This window comes from Odocoileus virginianus, chromosome 33, assembly GCF_023699985.2.
Source record: "Odocoileus virginianus isolate 20LAN1187 ecotype Illinois chromosome 33, Ovbor_1.2, whole genome shotgun sequence".
Taxonomy (NCBI): Eukaryota; Metazoa; Chordata; class Mammalia; order Artiodactyla; family Cervidae; genus Odocoileus; species Odocoileus virginianus.
Genome location: NC_069706.1, coordinates 9,028,779 through 9,043,730, shown reverse-complemented (window position 1 = coordinate 9,043,730; position 14,952 = coordinate 9,028,779). Strand labels below are relative to the sequence as shown.

The following is a 14,952-nucleotide window of genomic DNA, read 5'->3' as shown; positions in this document are numbered from 1 at the left end:
CTGGGAGAGGATGATGGACAACATTAATGAGTTGTTGTTCAGTAGCTCAGTCGTGTCCGACTCTTTGTGATCCCATGGACTGCAGCACGCCAGGCTTCCCTGTCCTACACTATCTCCTAGAGTTTGCTCAAACTCATGTCCATTGAATCGGTGATGCCATCCAACCATCTCATCCTCTGTCGACACCTTTCCTCCCACCTTCAATCTTTCCCAGCATTAGGGTCTTTTCCAGTGAGTTGGCTGTTTGCATCAGGTGGCCAAAGAACTGGAGCTTCAGCTTCATTATCAGTCCTTCCAATAAACATTCAGGGTTGATTTCCTTTAGGATTGACTGGTTTGATCTCCTCGCTGTCCAAGGGATTCTCAAGAGTCTTCTCCAACACCACAGTCCAAAAGCATCAATTCTTCAGCGCTCAGCCTTCTTTATGGTCCAACTCTCACATGACTCATGGTCTAAATCTGTACATGACTGCTGGGAAAACCATAGCTTTGACTATATGAACCTTTGTCAGCAACGTGTTCTCTGCTTTCTAATATGCTGTCTAGGTTTGTCATAGCTTTTCTTCCAAGGATCAAGCGTCTTTTAATTTCATGGCTGCAGTCACCATCCACAGTGATTTTGGAGCCCAAGAAAAGAAAGTCTTGGGCTAATAAAATAAAGGCTGTTTCCATTGTTTCCCCATCTATTTGCCATGAAGTGATGGGACAGGATGTCATGATCTTTGTTTTTTGAATGTTAACTTTTAAGCCAGCTCTTTCACTCTCCTCTTTTGCCTTCAAGAGGCTCTTTAGTGAATAAAGCACAGTATGTCAGAAGGTATGAGGACTATAGAGAAAAGAAAGCAGAATTTGGACAATTGGGAGTGCTAGCTGGTTTGGGGGTTGCAAGTTTACAGGAAATGCTCAGAGAAAGGTCCTCTGGCATTTTAGCCATAACCAGAAGGGCATGAGGGAACGAGCCATGTGGAGATCTGGGGAAGGAGCGTCCCTGGCAGAGGGAACAGTCCGTGCAAAGGCCCTGTGGTGGGAGCATGCTGGGTTAGATGTGGACTGTGGGATACACCAGCTCCATGGGCAGGTAGGTGGGTGAGTGGGTGAATGAATGTCTCAAACACCTCTATTCTTCCCCCTGCAGAGGGTGGTGAAGGTGTTTGAGACACTCATTCCGTGTGTGTGTGTGTGTGTGTGTGTGTGTGTTTTGCGATAGCAGACGCCTTGGGTCTGAGCAATTCTGAGCTGCAGAGCATGTACAGACTTGCCCAGGTCTTCTCACCCGGCAAGGCTGCCTGTGCTTTGAGCTTCCTGCCTGCCTGGGCCGACGTCTGGATCGTCTAGGTGACCACAGTGCGGGACAAGGGCACAGCTCTGGGCTGGGGGTCGGAGCACCATGATTTCCAATTGCTGACATCAGATTTCCCCCAGAAACTTGAAAACCCTGTGATGAGGCCTCCACTTTTCCCCCAGGTTCCCTGCTGGAAACCCAAGCCCACGGTGCACAGATCACACACATGCACATCTCCAAAAATACCTTCAAGGGATGAAATTACTCCCGTGACTCCACTTGGGGTTTTCCTGCCAAGATGAACAGTCTTGAGTTGTCCCTCCAAGTCCCTAACCGGAGTCCTCAATCTTTCTCCTTCCCCATGGGACGCTTTAGTGTTTGCACATCTCTATCACCTGCATCAGTGTTTCCTGACTCTGGCTGCACCTTTAGGGAGTTCCTAAAACCTTCTGACACCCACTGCACCCTGGGCCAGTGAAATCTGAATCTCTGGTGGAGGGCGGCAGACAGCTTCAGTTTTAAAAACTGTCCAGATAATGCTAATGGGCAAACAAATGCAAGAATTAACACCCATTACAATTAGATAGCATTTTGTCTTTAATAGAATTTCTCCCTTAAAAAAGTTATTTTAAAAGGAAACCTTAGATCTGATAGGATTGTGGGGATTTTTTCTCCTCTTTTGATCCTGGGGAAGAGAGGTAAGTTTATCATACATCTTGGCTCCTGGCACATATGTTTGTACAAAGCCCCTCATTTCCTTGTTTACCCCCTTTATCCCTAAACTTCAGGGTAACTCCTATTCTCCCGTAGATGAACTTGCTCCTCGGGGACTATTTGAATGAATGAATGAATATGACCTCTTTAAAGAATGCTGACCTATTAATTTAAATGTTGTTCAGTCACTCAGTAGTGTTTGACTTTGCAGACCCATGGACTGCAGCACACCAGGCTTCTCTGTCCTTCACTATCTCCCAAAGTTTGCTCAAATTCATGTCCATTGAGTCAGTGATGCAATCTAACCACTCCTCCTCTGCCACCCATTTAAATGTGTTCTTACAAAATGTGGATCACTGTTGCATGTGTATGGATCTTTACTTTTCTCCAAAGGGATTGTATCAAATAGCTCATTCTGTTTCCCAGTTTCCTCACCTTGCATCGTTCCTATGGATGTGAGGTTAATCCGCCCCCCCCCCCCTTCTCTGGGCTGCCCAAATCCTCCACCTGCTCATTTACCATTTTTTACACGTCCGTCTCTGTGGTCACAGGCAGCTGGGTGCTGCCGGCTCACTGAACCTCCTTGACACGTATGTTCCAGAGTGGTCTTGGGCTCCTTTAGTGTATATAGTATAGACCAGGAGTGGATATGCTGGGATATGTGGATTACCCTCTCAGACTCTGAGCTCTTCTCCTTGGGGGACATCATGGAATTTGGGGTCTAGGGATCAGGCTGTCCCAGAGCTCAGAGCTCAGTCTTGGCACCTTAGCTTCCTGCTGAGCCTGAAGGCCAAGGCCATTCTGTCTCCAGCCCCTGCCTCTGGTCAGCCCACGTGGTCTCTGCCTCCTGCCCCTTGGGGGTCACACTCCTCAACTTCTGAAGCTGAGTCACTGACCCCGGGGGCTCTTGGAGGTGTGCAGGCATCCGGGGCTGCCCCTAAGACGGAGTGTGTGTGTGTGTGTGTGTGTGTGTGTGTGTGTGTGTATTTTCCCTCCCTTCCAATGAAGAAGACCCTGGCTGTGAGTGACGGAGGCTGGACAGGAGGTTTGGAGGATCATTTTTCAGCAGAGTTTAGACCCGCCTGGGCAGATTTGCCTTAGGTGTGAGTCATCAGCGGGTTCTAGAACAGCCAATTCTGGAAAACCCCTTCTGTTCTGGAAAATTCACAGGCAGGCCTGTTCAAGAAATGCCGGGGGGTGGGGTGGGGTGGGAAGGGGCAGTGGCATGGAGAAAAAGCAAGTCGGTTCCAGCTGCCACACCACGCCACTAAAAGCCAGCCCCGAGGAGGAGACGAGGGGCAAGGGGTTTCATAGGTGCCCCTCAGCACCCTCCTTCACCGTCACCCTTCCTGATTTTACCTGCCCGCCCCTGCCCCGCCACCTGGGCTGTTACTCACTTTACATGTTTCATTCAAGTCGTAAAATGTAATTATATTATTCTATGGATGGAAAATCAACAGCATTTGCCAGGAGGAGAGTAGCTGGGTTTCCCAGGTGGTGTGAGTGGTGAAGAACCTGCCTTCCAATGCAGGAGACATAAGAGACATGGGTTTTGATCCCTGGGTTGGGAAGATTCCCCTGGAAGAGGGAATGGCACCCCACTCCAGTATTCTTGCCTGGAGAATGCCATAGACAGAGCCTAGCAGGCTACAGCCCATAGGGCCACAAAGAGTCCTACATGACTGAAGCGACGTAACATGTGCGCACATGGTGGAAAGATACATATAACGAAAGCAGAGCAGGCCTATTAGCATGTAACTGGAGCCTGTTGTCTACAGAAGTCTCTGGATCCCCCAGCTGCTCTGTGCCAATCAAGGGAGATGAGCAAGTGTTGGGAGGCTGTGCCAGGACAGGCTGGTCCCATGCTCCTGGAAGTGGTCCTCAGGCTTGGAAAATAATTAGTAAGCTTTAGTTCCCTGGGAGCTGCTGTCTTCCTGCCCTACTGCTGTGCTCACATGAGAGTTCCCAGAAAACTAAAATGTATTGGATGCTTCCTAGTGATGGCATTTTCCCACCAATATCCTGCCCACTAAAGGCATTCAAATATGTGTTGTTAACAGGGAAAAAGGAACTTGAACTTCTGTGATGATAAAGATGGTCACTTTCCAGGTGGTGCTACTAGTGGTAAAGAACCCAGCTGCCAATGAAGGAAACGTAAGAGACATGGGTTCGATCTCTGGATCAGGAAGATCCCCTGGAGGAGGGCATGGCAACCCACTCCGGTAATCTTGCCTGGAGAATCCCATGGACAGAGGAGCCTGGCGGGCTACGGTCCATAGGGTTGCAAAGAGTCAGACACGACTGAAGCAATTTAGCATGGCACAGCACAAAGATGGTCGTAGTTGTAGTAAGGGCTGATGGGTGCTTAATGTGCGGATATATTTAGTCACTTCAGTTGTGTCCAACTCTTTGTAACCCCATGGACTGTGGCCCATCAGACTCCTCTGTCCATGGGTTTCTCCAGGCAAGAATACCGGAGTGGGTTGCCATGCCCTCCTCCAGGGGATCTTCCTGACCCAGGGATTGAATCCATGTCTCCTGCATTGGCAGGCAGGTTCCTTACCACTAGCACCATCTGGGAAGCCCAGGCGCTTAACAAATCTTGCCTAAAGAAGTGGGCAAATAATCCACTAGAACAGGGGTCCCCAACCTCTGGGATCTAATGCTTGATGATCTGAGGTAGAATTGATGTAATAAAAATAGAAATAAATTGCACAATAAATGTAATGCTCTTGAATCATCCTGAAACCATACCCTGCCTCATTGTCCATGGAAAGTCCGTCTTCCATGAAACTTGTCTCTGGTGCCAAAAAGGTTGGAGACCACTATACTAGAATATAACTCCTTGAAGATGGTGTTTTCTACCTGTTCTGTGCACTGCTGTGTCCACTACCTACAACAGTGCTTAGCACCCAATATGTGCCTCATCCACAGTTAAGTCAATGTGCAAATCAATAAATCCATAAATTAGTGAGTGAATGAAGAAATGACTGAGCATGTGAATGAATGTCAGCCCTTTCGCTAGAGTCAAGAGATCGGCCTTTTCATCATCAAAGAAAATCTACAGAAAATAAATGCTGGACAGGGTGTGGATAAAAGGGAGCCTTCCTACACTGTTGGTGGGAATGTAAATTGGTGCAGCCACAGTGGAAAAACAGTATGGAGGTTTTTCCAAAAACTAAAAATAGAGTTACCATATGATCCAACAATCCCTTTCCTGAGAAAACTCTAATTCAAAAAGATACATGCACTCCAGTGTTCATAGTGGCACTATTCACAATAGCCAAGACATGGAAATGACCTAAAGGTCCATGGATAGATGAGTGGATAAAGAACATGTGGTATATAATGGAACGCTACTCATTCATAAAAAACAACGAAACAATGCCATTTGCAGCAACATGGGTGGGCCTAGAGATTATTAGACTAAGTGAAGTAAATCAGACAGAGAAAGACAAATGCCATATGATGCCCCTTATACATGGAATCCAAACTATGATACAAATCAACGTATTTGCAAAACTGACTCACAGACACAGAAAACAAATTTATGGTTACCAAAGGGGGAAAGGGGTGGGGGGATACATGAGGAGTTTGGGATGAGCAGACACACGCTTCCCTGTGTCTGTGGCTCAGACAGCAAAAAATCTGCCTGCAATGCAGGAGGTCAGGTTTGATCTCTGGGTCAGGAAGATCCCCTGGAGGAGGGGATGGCTTCCCACTCCAGTATTCTTGCCTGGAGAATCCCATGGACAGAGGAGCCTGGTGGGCTACAGTCCATGGGGTCGCAAAGAGTCAGACACCACTGAGCGACTAACAGGTTAACTTGCGTGGTGTGAGTTGAGGGTCCACACACTTCTATACATAAAATAAACAAGGGTCGCCTGTATGGCACAGGGAACTGTGCTCAGTATCTTGTAGTGAAGCGTAATGGGGCTTCCCAGGTGGCTCAGTGGTAAAGAACCTGCCTGCCCCCAATCCTCCTGCCGGGCAGGTGGATGCTTCACCACTGAGCCACCTGGGTTGGAAGGCCCAGTTTTCTTCTACAGTGTGTTGGGCAAGCTCTCTGAGCTTTGCATACCTGCATATCCAAAGGGCAAGTTTCTGAGAAAAATCCCCTGGGCTGCTAAGGAGCTAGTTTTCCCCACTCAGTGGAGCGTTTACCTTCCCACGTGCTGGGCACGGAACATCCTTAGGGGCTAGCATTTAACCAGCCTCTGGTTGGCACTGCTCTGGTCTGGGTGGCCCATTGAGGACCAGGTGAGGGGCCAGTCTCCCTCCTCGGTGGGATTTGAAAGAGGCAGCTCAGCACCCCCTCCCACCCCACCCTCAGATAACTCTGCCTCTGTCTCAGCCCCAGGAGGAAAAGAGCATCCTTTTGTTCTCTTGAAACAGAGACATGTTCTCTTTGTAGGAGAGAGAACTTTTTTTTTTTCCTTAAGGTAGGGCTTCCCAGCTGTCTCAATGGTAAAGAACCCACCTGCCATTACAGGAGACAGGAAACTCGGGTTTGATCCCTGGGTCTGGAAAAATCCCCTGGAGGAGGGCATGGCAACCCACTCCAGTATTCTTGCCTGGAGAATCCCATGGACGAGCAGCCTGGCGGGCTACTGCCCACAAGGTGACAGAGAGTTGGACGCAACTGAGTGACTAAGCACGCATGCAAATTCATTATTGACCAGGGCATGCGGGGTAATTTTTCCAGAAACTAATGCCTATGGTCAGCGATTTTTATTTTGGCTGGCCAAAATTAATTCCTGTTATTTCACTAACACTTTGTGGGTTATTATATTCAGTAGTTTCACCTGTGTGTGTGTACATGCTAAGTTGCTTCAGTCGTGTCCGACTCTTTACGACCCTATGGAATGTAGCCCACCAGGCTCCTCCGTCCATGGGATTTCCCAGGCAAGAGTACTGGAGTGGGCTGCCATGAGCTCCTCCAGGGGATCTTATCAACCCAAGGGTTGAATCTGCATCTTTTCGGTCTCCTGCATTGGCAGATGGATTCTTTATCACTGTGCCACCTGAGAAGCCACACCTGTAAAGTCTTCTCCAGCACCATGAGTTTCATTTTCACTTTCCATTTCAGAATCCATCACTAAGATTATTTTGTCTTTTTTTGGTCTAACATTCACATCATTTGAATCAGAATTATACTCTGAAGGACTGTCATCTTCTAAGATACTGGTATACGTGTTGTTCATATAATCAGAAAAAGTATCTGCATAAAATTCAATGAAAAATACTTCTTTACTTAAAATTTTGCAATGCATCACTTTTGAAAATTTTCAGTAATAAATTTGCATTTATAATATACATAAGGTTGGAACAAAAGCCCCTAAGGGAGTAAAATATGAATGATAATGACAGTCAGAAGTTGGATAGTGAATCTTTGATCAACTTTAAGTTCTAACAACTTTATACAGTGGTGTTAATTGTATCACTGTCTAAAAAACATATTGATACATCTCCAGTCAATAACGTTTGGGTGACAAAAGATATATTAACATGTCTCTAGTCAATAATGTGTTAAGGTAATAGGGAAGCCAGGACTTTACTTCTTTGGGGAAAAAAAATCTGTTTTAAGCAATTTCTTGTTGCCCATAGAACATGGGCTCAACCCAGCTAAAATAGTCATGTTATGATTTGTGAGTATTTCATCAGTTCAGTTCAGTCACTCAGTCATGTCACTCTTTGCGACCCCATGAACTGCAGCATGCCAGGCTTCCTTGTCCATCACCAACTCCAGGAGCTTGCTCAAATTCATGTCCAAAGAGTTGGTGATGCCATCCAACCATCTCATCCTGTCGTCCCCTTCTCCTCCTGCCTTCAGTCTTTCCCAGCATCAGGGTCTTTTCCAGTGAATCAGTTCTTTGCATCAGGTGGCCAAAGGCTTGGAGTTTCAGCTTCAGCATCAGTCCTTCCAATGAATATTCAGGACTGATTTCCTTTCAGGTTGACTGATTTGATCTCCTTGCAGTCCAAGGGACTCTCAAGAGTGTTCTCCAACACCACAGTTTAAAAGCATCAGTTCTTCGGCGCTCATGTCAAAGAGAAAAACAGTGTGATTATAAAGTCCCTAAAAGTGAGACAGGGTCTTAGACTTGCAGTCCCCACCCCGTTCAGGAGCACTCGTATACTCACATGTAACAGTTCTCTGCATATTAAAATCTGTGACAGGACCATATAAATTTCACGGCACACTGGTCCAAAACTTCAGTGTGCATAAGGACCCATGGGAAACTAACTAAAAATCTAGACTTCAAGGTCCCACTGTGATTCATTCGTTCATTCAGTGGATGTTTATTGAGCTCCTACTATGAGTAGAGTTGCCATATTTAGCAAATAAGAATGCAGGATGTCCACTTAAACTTGAATTTCAGAGCAACAGCAAACAACTTTCTAGTGTAAGTATGTCTTATGCAATAGTTGAGATATATCTGTATATCCCCTACATATGAACCTTCAAGTTGCGAACTTTCAAAGATGTGAACATGCATTCCATTAACATCAGGAGTGAATAAAATTGCAGCTTGCTCTCCTGGGTCAGGAAGATACCCTGGAGGAGGAAATGGCAACCCACTCCAGTATTCTTGCCTGAAAAATCCCACGGACAGAGAAGCCTGGTGGGCTACAGTCCAAAGGGTTGAGAAGAATCAGACACGACTAACTGACTATGCACACACACTCCATCTCCTGTTGCTGACGATCCTTCAGCTCTGCCATCTGCCACCTCCTCTACTTCCTCGAGCCAGTAACTCTTCTTGCCTGTTCACTCGATGCCAGCCCCTGTATGCCAGCTGTTGTTCTGTAGTGTTGTAGTTTCAAGGTACTGTACTGTAAGAGTAGAAATGTTTTATTTTTTGTTTGTTTATCTATTACTTGTGTGAAAAGTATTATAAACCTATTAGAGTACAGTACTATATCGCCAATTGTGTTAACTGGTGTCTGGGCTAACCTTGTTGGATGTAGGAACAAATTGGACTTACTAAAAATGCTTTGTTGTCAATCTGAAATTCACATTTAACTGGGCGTGCTGTATTTTATCTGACAGCCCTCACTCTGCACCGAGCTCTGTTCCTGGCGATGGGTGGGGAGGATGTAGCAATGGATAAAGCAAAGCCCCTGACCTCTTGGAGCTCACATGCTAGTGAGGGAGACAGAAAAGCCCTTAGATTAATTGAAGGAAGGATGTTGAGGGACACCGTGGCAGGGTACCATTCCAGGCTTGTCCAGAACAGAGCACACATCACCTCGCTATTTGTTGTTGTTGTTGAGTCGCTGAGTCGTGTCCAACTCCTTTGCGACACCAGGGACTGTAGCCCGCAAGGCTCCTCTGTCCAGGGGAGTTCCCAGGCAAGAATACTGGAGTGGGCTGTCACTACCTCCCCACCGGGCCCTGCCAAGTCTGGGAGGGGTGTCAGCGCATCCACCTCTAAAGCACCTCCTCACAGGTGAAGGGCACCATGAAAACTAGAACTGCTCACAGATCTAGAGCTGCCGGGGATGACAGGGAAGAGAACGGAAGGTTTATACACAATGACGTGTCATAACTTTAGTACACTCAGTTCTGGGGGGTGCTTATGGTTGGTTAAGTGCAAGTTCTTCCCTGGTGGCTCAGAGGGTGAAGAATCTGCCTGCAACGCGGGAGACCTGGGTTCGATCCCTGGGTTGGGAAGATTCCCCTGGAGGAGGGCATGGCAACCCCCTCCAGTATTCTTGCCTGGAGAAGCCGCGTGGACAGAGCAGCCTGGCGAGTTGCGGTCTACGGGGTGGCAAAGAGTCAGACACGGCCAAGCAGCTAAGCACACGAGTGCAAGTTCAGGCTCCTTCCGATACCGCAAATGTTCCCCGCAGACGCTGCAGGAGATCTTCCAGACGGAGAACACCATCATGCTGCTGGAAAGGTCCATCATGGCCAAGGAGTGCCCGCTGAAGGTGGCGCAGACGAGGCTGGAGTGCCGGACCCGGCGCCCCAACGTGGAGCTGTGTAGGGACACCGCCCAGTTCAAGTGAGTAGGGCCGGCAGGGGAGGGGCAGGTCTCGAGACCTGGGTCTGGAAAACGGACCCTCCACCCATCAGGAGACCCGGGTCTACGACTCCACAGGGCACTGAGGACGCCCTTGGTAGCCTCCCCACCAACGGAGCCCACCCCTCTGCGCTGCCGCCTTCTCATCTAAGTGAGGATGGTTTTGTAGGTCTGTGCTGCTCCGGAAACTCTCCAAGCCAACGAGGCGGCGCCGCCTAGCCCGGAGGCGCTTTGATTGCTCCACCTCCGCCCCCCCCACCTCCATCTAGGCTCCTGTGAAAGGGGCGCCCAGCCCACACCTCACCCATCCCCCAGTGCCCTTTCTGTGAAATTCTCACCTGCGAGCCCTCCGAACAGCCCAATCCTGCCCGTCCCACTTAGCTAAGGAGGAGCTGCTTCTGTTAACGGGAAAGGGGCACAAGGCTCGCTGCAGCCCAGAAACAGGGTTTGTGAGTCTAGGGGTGGGGGTTTGACAGCACGATAATCAGGCAAGGAAGGGAATGGCCATTGGACTTGGGGAGTATTTTCCTGTGACCCTGCTCTGTGACTTGGGGCTGGTCGCTTGACTGCTCTGTTCCCTCCGAGCTCAGGACACTGTCTTCACTCTCTGTGGCCGCGTGACAGGCTCCCCCCACAACTCAGTGCTTGTCTTCCTTCTGAGCTGAGATAATGGGGCAAAGAGAGCGGGAGGAGTAAAGAGGAGGAAGAAAAATATTCAGAGAGAAAATGCTGAGTGGCGCCATGCGCTGCGGTTTCTACAGCCTCGGTCACTGCCTGGGAATAAAATTCAGGTTCTTATTTGCACAAACTGCATACCAAGTGGTCAGGAGCTATGTGTGGCTGGAGGTGTGGAGTAGAATATCTCCATCACTGCTGAAAATTCTGCTGGACAGCGCTGGCTGAGAGAGCCCCAAGAAAAGAAGGGTCTCCAGGCTGCTGCTGTCCCCTCTTTCAAGCTCAGGCTTGTCACGGGGAAGCTCACCCTGATATCAGCCCAGGGTCTCCTAGCAGCATGTGCTCTAGTTCTGAGCACTGTCTCTCCCCCCACCTCCAGGTGGGTCCCAGCCCCACAACCAACCCACCATCACAGCTCACCAGGTGTATTCGTGACCCAGGGCTGCTGTGACAAATGACCAACAAGCTGGCTAGCTTAAAACAACAGAATTTCTCCTCTGAAACTTGCAAAGGCCAAACCTCTGAAATCAGAGTATCAGCAGCGTTGATTCTCTCTGGGGGTTCTGAGAGAGCATCTTCTCCCAGCCCCTCTCCTGGCTCCTGGTGGTGGCTGGCAGCCCTTGGCTTGTAGCTGCATCATTGCATCTGCCTCCATCTTCACATGGTCTTCTTCCCTGTGTGTCTCTGTGTCTCAGATCTTCTCCTGCTTTCTCTTATAAGGAGATCAGTCATTGGATTTAGGGTCCATACCCCTGGTGACTGAGACAGCAAATAATCTCCTGCATTGCAGGAGATCCCTGGGTCAGGAAGATCCCCTGGAGGAGGGCAAGGCAACCCATTCCAGTATTCTGGCCTGGAGAATCCCACGGACAGAGGAGCCGGGCGGGCTACAGTCCATGGGGTCGCACAAGAGTCAGACAGGACTGAGCGACAGCACAGCACACTTAATGGAGGATAATTTCATCTCAGGATCCTTAACTGAATTCCATCCACAAATATCCTACTTCCAAAAAGCATCACATTCACAGGTACTGGGGTTCAGACGTGGTGTCTGGTATCTTTCACTCAGCATCATGTCTTCAAGGTCCATCCATGTTGTATTACATATCAGCACTTCATTCCTTTTCATTCAGTTCAGTTCAGTTCAGTTCGGTTCAGTCACTCAGTCATTCCTGACTCTTTGCGACCCCATGAACTGCACCACACCAGGCTTCCCTGTCCATCACCAACTCCCGGAGCTTGCTCAGACTCATGTCCATCGAGTCAGTGATGCCATCCAACCATCTCATCCTCTGTTGTCCCCTTCTCCTCCTGCCTTCAGTCTTCCCAGCATCAGAGTCTTTTCCAGTAAGTCAGTTCTTTGCATTCTTTTCATTACATCTGAATAATATCCCCATGTGGGGACAAAGCATATTTTGCACATCCATTCATCTGTCGATGGATATTTTGGGTTGTTTCCACCTTTTGACTCTTGTTATTAGTACCGCGGGCTTCCCTGGTGGCTCAGAGGGTAAAGGATTTGCCTGCAATGCAGGAGACCTGGATTCAATCCCTGGGTCGGGAAGATCCCCTGAAGAAGGGAATAGCTACCCACACCAGTATTCTTGCCTGGAGAATTCCATGGACAGAGGAGCCTGGCCGGCTATAGTCCATGCAGTTGCAAGTGAAGTCGTTCAGTCGTGCCCGACTCTTTGTGACCCCATGGACAGTAGCCTGCACCAAGCTCCTCCGTCCATGGGATTTTCTAGGCAAGAGTACTGGAGTGGGTTGCCATTTCCTTCTCCAGGGAATCTTCCTTCTCCAGGGATCGAACCCAGGTCTCCCGCATTGTAGACAGACGCTTTACCATCTGAGCCACCAGGGAAGTCTCTTGCAATTGCAAGAGTCAGACACAACTGAGCAACTAACACTTTCACTCACTTTTCATTAGTGCCACACGAGCATTTGTGCAAGGATTTGAGTGTCTGTTTATACTTCCCTGGTAGCTTAGCTGGTAAAGAACCTGCCTGCAATTCAGGAGACCCTGGTTCGATTCCTGGGTCAGGCAGATCCACTGGAGAAGGGATAGGCTACCCACTCTAGTATTTATGGGCTTCCCTGGTGGTTCAGCTGGTAAAGAATCCGCCTGCAATGCGGGAGACCTGGGTTCGATCCCTGCGTTGGGAAGATCCCCTGGAGAAGGGAAAGGCTACCCACTCCAGTATTCTGACCTGGAGAACTCCATGGACTGGATAGTCCATGGGGTCACAAAGAGTCGGACACGACTGAGCAGCTTTCATTTCACTTCACTTTTAGTTCTTGTGGGTCCTGTCTTGAGTCTGTGCTTAACTGAGGAACTGCCGGCTTGTTTTCTGAACATCCCGTCTGTGTCTCCCTCTGTGCTCACCGTCCTCAGCATCTCTGCGGCGTGTTCACCCGCCTGTCGCCCCGCCCCTGTCTTCCCTGCTGGCTGAGCCCTGCCCACCTGGCTTTCTGAGTCTCCCAGCGCCTGGCACATGGGAGAGGCACCTGTGCCCTCCGGCTGGCCGAACCCACCTTCCCCTCTGCTCTGTCCCCAGGCTAGTGAATGAGGTGTTCACCATCGACGACACCCTGCAGACCCTCAAGCTGAGGCTGCGGGAGACCCGGGATACACTGCAGCTGTTGGTCATGACCAAGTGCCGGCTGGAGCACGAGCTGGCCATCAAGGCCAACACCCTGTGCATCGACAAGGAGAAGTGCATGGCGATGAGGAAGACCTTCCCCAGCACCCCATGCATGGGTATCTGCCCTTGAGCCTGCCCCCTCCCTGCACCCCCACCCCGCCCTGCTCCACGCACCCTCCTTACATAGCACAGAATTTGCAAAGGCAGAAAAACAAAAATAAAAGAAAGTGTCATTTTTATCCCTCTCCTCCTATCATGGAAAAAAATAATAATATGTGTATATATGTATATGTAAAAAGCAAAATAAATGTGCCCAAACCAGAGACCTGGGAGCTCATTCCTTGCTGTGGAACCAGCCTTACGACGGAGCCCAGGGTGGAGACAGGCTGTGACCCCTTGGGGACTGAATGTTTCGAGGTTGTCAGCCTCCTCAGGAATGGAAGAGGCCGCGTTTTTAAAAACCTGTTTGTCTGTTAAGGAGCATAGCATAGACCATGATGTCCAAAGACTGGACATCGGAGCCAGGAGTCCCGAGACCAGCTGTGACTTAGGAGCCGAGGGGCCTTGTACAAGTTCTCAGACTGAGCTTGTTTCTATCAAACAAGGTTGGTCCAAGGTGGAGGTGACTGTCAGCCGTGTGGGGCGGTGCAAAAGAATTAGGAACTGGAGCCAGAAGTCCTGGGTTTGAATCCTGCCCTTAATAGACAATTTTACTTATTTATTTACTTTTATTTTGTAATAGAGTATTGTTACAGTACAACTATCTACAATCTATTACATTATTGTAATAGAATATTGTTGTTTGGGGCTTCCCTGGTGGGTAAAGAATGGTAAAGAATCTGCCTGCAGTGCAGGAGACCCAGGTTCAAGCCCTGGGTCAGGAAGATCCACTGGAGAAGGGAATGGCAACCCACTCCAGTATTCTTGCCCGGAGAATTCCCTGGACAGGGGAAGATGGGCTACAGTCCATGGAGTCACAAAGTCACTAAGTTGTGTCTGACTCTTTGAGACCCCATGGACTGTAGCCCACCAGGCTCCCCTGTCCATGGGACTACCCAGGCAAGATTACTGGAATGGGTTGTCATTTCCTTCTCCAGGGATCGAACCTGGGTCTCCTGCTTGACAGGCAGATTCTTTAACACTGAGCCAACTGACTATACTTCAAGTCAAAAAAAAAAAAAAGTGCAGAATACAAAACTGCACAGGAAAAAAGATGGCATTGAAATACATTTGAATGTTAACAAAGTCAGCAGTAAGTAACTGCTGGTGTCATATTTGTTTATATTATTAATCATCTACAGTGAACATGTGTTCCTCTTTAATCAGGAGGAAATGCTTTTTTAAATAGACTTTTAAATTGTGCAATATGTTTAGGTTCTTAGAAAAGTCGCAAAGACAACATGGAGAATTTCCACGTATCCTTCACCCATTGCCCCCTAATAACTGTTGGAACAGTTTGTTATGGTTCATTTGTTAAAACTAAGAAGTAACATTAGTGCATTACTATGAACTAAACTCCAGAATTTGTTTTTCCTGTTTACCTTTATCTGTTCTAAGATCCAATCCCGGGTATGTCACACTGCACCTCCCTCCCAGCTCCCCTCTG

General features: G+C 48.6%; 1 protein-coding gene across 1 annotated transcript in view; it reads left to right on the top strand.

The window, feature by feature from the left end:
- TEKT5 (tektin 5) overlaps positions 1 to 13,669 on the top strand; it is a 47,374-nt gene extending 33,705 nt beyond the window's left edge. The window contains exons 6-7 of the mRNA XM_020894786.2: positions 9,854 to 10,008; positions 13,260 to 13,669. Of these exons, the coding sequence (XP_020750445.2) occupies positions 9,854 to 10,008; positions 13,260 to 13,476 (372 nt within the window). The 3' untranslated portion in view covers positions 13,477 to 13,669. The remainder of the gene's footprint in view (positions 1 to 9,853; positions 10,009 to 13,259) is intronic.
- Positions 13,670 to 14,952: the final 1,283 nt, after the last annotated feature.